The sequence below is a fragment of the Triticum urartu genome, chromosome 4A (assembly GCF_056163025.1).
Source record: "Triticum urartu cultivar PI428250 chromosome 4A, HENAU_Tu73, whole genome shotgun sequence".
Taxonomy (NCBI): Eukaryota; Viridiplantae; Streptophyta; class Magnoliopsida; order Poales; family Poaceae; genus Triticum; species Triticum urartu.
In genome coordinates, this window is record NC_141876.1 from 91,540,256 (window position 1) to 91,545,160 (window position 4,905).

At 60.3% G+C, this 4,905-nt stretch overlaps 1 protein-coding gene across 1 annotated transcript; it reads right to left on the reverse strand.

The window, feature by feature from the left end:
- Positions 1-3,595: 3,595 nt before the first annotated feature.
- On the reverse strand, positions 3,596-4,018 carry LOC147974922 (uncharacterized). Its single transcript, XM_087520204.1, has 2 exons — positions 3,780-4,018; positions 3,596-3,692 (listed from the first exon to the last, which is right to left on the reverse strand). Exons 1-2 carry the CDS (start codon positions 4,016-4,018, stop codon positions 3,596-3,598), a joined length of 336 nt encoding a protein of 111 aa, XP_087376330.1.
- Positions 4,019-4,905: the final 887 nt, after the last annotated feature.

A 4,905-nucleotide genomic window follows, 5' to 3' on the forward strand; every position in this document is an offset into this window, starting at 1 on the left:
CAAAACACTGAGCGCGAGCGAAACACCCACTAGGCCGGCTGGCGGCCATCCGGCGGGCCGGGTTGGCGGGCAACCGGTTGTGTGGTAACATAAGGCGGTGGGGCTGGGTTGGGCGACCCGGCGGTTCATGACTTAGTGTTCGTGGCGCGCTGTTGCTTTTGTTCTCGTGCGCTTGCCAGCCCGCACTCAAAGCCGGATCTGCAGCTTAGGGCGAAGCGAGAAGTTATGGTGATCCAACATGTTTGAGAACCGCTAAGAAAAACGGCGAGTGGCCAAGCCGGCCAGCCCTCGAGCCCCCGGGTTGAGCAAATCGACCCGGCGACCAGGTTCGGCTTCAGTTTTTAAAGTGGTGCACGAATGTAGAGACACGATGTCTTCGTCGCAAAAGGGGCAGCCCCCGAGCGTCGTTCGAGGACCCCATAGTTTTGAGATGATTACAAAAGACGATGGTACATACATGTTTACAGCTAACTGTAAAACGGGCGGAGTAGCTCTGTGTTCCATGGCCGGGTTGTTTCTTCGTCGGCCGTGTCTCTCTTGCGCTTGTTCGACTTGCGGGCGTCGATGAGGTAGTAGGCGTTGTGATCGCATAGGGCCTTGCTAACGATGAAGGGGCCCTCCCATGGGGAGGACAGTTTGTGCTGGCCCGTCTGCTGCTGGATGAGTCGGAGGACGAGGTATCCCTCTCGGAAGGCAACGGGCTTCATCTTCTTGCTGTGGTAGTGCCTCAGACCTTGCTGGTAGATGGCTGAGCGAGTGAGCGCTAGGAGACGTGCTTCTTCGAGCAAGTCGACGCTGTCTTCACGAGCTTCTTTTGCTTCGGCTTCCGTGTACATCATGACACGTGGCGAGTCGAAATTGACGTCGGTCGGGTTGACGGCTTCTGCTCCATAGACGAGGAAGAACGGGGTGAACCCGGTCGACCGGTTAGGCGTGGGGCGGAGACTCCAGAGAACAGCCGGCAACTCATCGAGCCAGCTACCAGGGGAACGGATGCGTGCTCGATGAGCCGCGGCTTGATGCCGGATAGGATGATGTTGTTCGAGGGCCGTGGGCCAGTAGAAACCGTGGCGGAAAGCCTTGGCCACCAGGGACCGCGAGGCGGCGTTGTGCCCGCACTCGCTCTGGTGTATGTCGAGGAGGATCTCGATGCCCTTCTCCTGCTCGACGTAGCGCTAGAACACGCTGGTGGAGTTGCGCTTGACGAGCTCGTTGTTGATGATGTTGTAGGCGGACGCTCGACGCTGTACTTCCCGAGCTTCGGTCTCGCCCATGGGGAGGACCCCGTTCTCCAGGAACTCCGAAATGAGCAGGTCCCAGGATGGTGCCGCGACCCCGGTGAGGACGGCCATCACAACGGGTTCCGGGGTGGCAGCCCCCGAGCCGGGTTCAGCGGCCCCAGGGATGGGTTGGGGTGTGGTCGGGCTGGCTGGAGTAGTCCCCGGGATGGGTTGAGGCACGGCCGGGTCGGTCGGAGTACTCCTTGTGCCGGGTTGAGGCGCGGCCGGGTCGGTCGAAGCAGTCCCCGGGACGGGTTGAGGCGCGACCGGGTCGTCTGGGACATGGATGGACTCAGAGTCCACAGACAGCTTGACGGACGGCTTGTGGAGGTGCTCGAGAGAGACGCCGGACGGAATGGACTGCCTGGACAAGGCGATTTTGGCGAGCGTGTCGGCCGCTTCATTCTCCACGCGCGGAACATGGAGGAACTCGCAGCCCTTGAAAAATCCGGACAGCTTCTCGACGAGGAAGTGGTAGCTCACCATGTTGAAGTTGTGGGCGTCCCACTCGCCGGAGCACTGCTGGACTACCAGGTCCGAGTCGCCGAAGCACAGGATTCGTCAGATGCTGAGTTCCTTGGCAAGATGGAGGCCATGCACAAGGGCTTCGTACTCGGCGACGTTGTTGGAGGCGGTGAAGTGGATCTGTAGTGCATACCTGAGCCGGTCACCCTTGGGGGAGGACAGCACGATGCCGGCCCCCAGGCCGAGTCGCATCTTTGAGCTATCAAAGTGCATGCTCCAATGCGTCAAGTCCGTCCGCGACAGGTACTGGGTCTCGGTCCAGTCGACGAGGAAGTCGGCCAAAGCCTGGGACTTGATCATGGTGCGGGGATCGTAGAGGATGGTGTGGCCGGCTAGCTCGAGCACCCAGTTGGCGACCCGGCCAGAGGCATCCTGGCACCCGATGATATTGTCGAGAGGGGCCGTGCTGACCATGGTGATGACATGCTCTTGGAAGTATTGCTTTAGCTTCTTGGCGGTGAAGTACATGCCGTAACACATCTTCTGGTAGTGCGGGTAGTTCTGCTTCGAGGCGAAGAGCACCTCACTCAGGTAGTAGACGGGACGCTAGACGGCTTGAACCTTGTCCTTCTCTGGTCGCTCGACCAACATCACCGTGCTGACCGACTGCACGGTCGCGGCGACATAGAGCAATAGCGGCTCCTTCTCGGCCGGGGTAGCCAGGACAGGTGCGGTGGAGAGCATGCGTTTGAGATCTCGGAAGGCTTCATCTGCCTGGTCGTTCCATTCGAACAGTGTTGTCTTCTTCATCAACTGATACAGGGGCAAGGCCCTCTCGCCCAGCCGGCTGAGAAACTGGCTGACCGAGGTCAAGCAGTCGGTGAACTTCTGGACATCGCCCAGCTGAGCCGGCTTGTGCATACAGTCGATGGCCTTGATCTTCTCTGGGTTCACCTCAATGCCACGCTCCGAGACGAGAAAGCCGAGTAGCTTTCTGGCCGGGACACCGAAAAAGCATTTCTCCGGGTTGAGCTTGACCTTGTATTCGCGCAGGTTGGCGAAGGCTTCCTTCAAATCGTCGAGGAGCATGAGGTGCTGCTTGGTCTTCACCACGATGTCGTCCACGTAGACGTGGATGTTGTGGCCGAGTTGCAGTAGCAAGCATTTCTGCATGCAACGCTGGAAGGTGGCGCCGGTCGGGTTCAGCTTGATCTGATGATAGCCGGAGTAAGCATCCAGGAAGGACAGGAGCTCGCGGGGAGGGCGAACGGGTCTTTGGGGCAGGCCTTGTTCAAGCTGGTGTAATCGATACACATGCGCTAGGTCTTGTTCTTCTTCAGGACGAGGACTGGGTTGGCCAGCCACTCGGGTTGAAATACTTCCATGATGAAGCCGGCCGCCAAGAGCTTGGCGACCTCTTCACCGATGGTCCTTCTCTTCTCTTTGGAAAAGCGTCGCAGGGGTTGATGGACAGGCTTGGCGTCCTTGCGGACGTGGAGTTTGTGCACGGCGTACTTCCTTGGGATACCCGGCATGTCCTTGGGGGTCCATGCAAAAATATCCCGATTCTCATGGAGGAAGTCGATGAGCTTGCCTTCCTATTTGCTGTCGAGGTGGGCGCCCACGACAACGTACTTGCTGCAGCTGGGATCCTCCAGGTTCAGCTTCACCTTCTTGGTCTCTTTGGAGGGCTTCAACGCGGCCTCATCGGCGGGCTCCTCGGTCGGGATCTGGGTGGCCGACGCCTCCTGGGCCAAGGCGATGATCCGGTCGAGTTGGCGCCGCTCCTCAGCTACGACCAGCGACTCGGCTAGCTTGGCGCCATCTCGGGCACAGTCCAGGGACTTGCATTAGATGCCGGTGATGGTGATGAGGCCCTTTGGATCTGGCAGCTTCATCTTCAGGTAGGCGTAGTGGGGGATCGCCATGAACTTGGCGAGCACGGGCCTACCCAGCAGCGCATCATACGCACTGGACAGGTCCACCACCTCGAACCAGATCGGCTCGCGTCAGAAGTGGCTGCTATCGCCGAACAGGACGTCGAGCCAGATCCGGCCGATCGGGGAGCAGGAGAGGCCGGGAACGATGCCGTGGAAGATTGTCCGGGTTGGCTCCAGATCCTTAGCCTCGAGGCCGAGCTTGGTCATGGTGTCACGGTAGAGAATGTTGATGTTGCTACCGCCGTCAACGAGAACCCGGGAGAACTTGCACGTGCGCTGGGGCACGACGATGGTGGGGTCGAGGACGAGAGCGTAACCACCCGAGTTCGGCATGACGGCCGGGTGGTCTTCCCGGGTCCAGGTGACCGGGCGCTCCGACTAATGCATGTACTCCGTCTTGGCTGGGACGACAGTGTTTACCTCCTGCCGAATGAGGCGCTCGCTGCGCTTGTCGTCGCCGAGGCTAGTGAAGACGACGTAGGTCGCGTTCTGGGCTGGGTAGGGGTCGTCGCAAATTGCGCCGGCGACCGGGGGTGGTGGCGGAGGCGGAGGCGGCGGGATGTCACCCCTGGCGATGTGCTTGGTGACGGCGCACTGTCGATGCGTGTGCGTAGATGGCCTCACGCCGCTGTGGTGCTTGCAAGGAGCGTCGAGCATCTCCTCGAAATTCATGGCGGGCTGCCATGCCATTTTGCCGGTGTTCCGGCGTTTGACGGCTGGGTCGGCCATGGGCGCCTGCTCGGCGGCCGCGACGAGTCGGTTGTCATAGCGCTGAGCCGGTTGATCGGCTTTGCGCTTGTTCTGCTGGTTGTTCTGCTGCCGGCTTCCCTCACCGGCCGGCTTCGGAGGCGGCACTGGCTTTGCCTTGCTGGCTTTGTCTAGTGCCATCTGGATCTTCATGGCGGAGTCGGCATTGGCGTACTTGTGCGCCGTTACCATGAGCGCTGCCATAATCGCCAGCTCGGAGCGCAAGAGCTTGTGCTTGAGGAGGGTGCCGTCTCGACACCCGTTGATGAAGTACTGGATGGCTTGAACTTCGTGGACGCCCTCGCAGCTGTTCCGGACCTCGGTCCAGCATGCGAGGTACTCGCGGCTGGTTTCCGCTGGCCCCTGCATGCACATGGCAATCTGACTGGGGCGGTCGGGTCGCTTGTAGGTGCCGGTGAAGTTACGCATGAAAGCTTGCTCGAAGTCGACCCACGTGTTGATGCTGCCGGCCG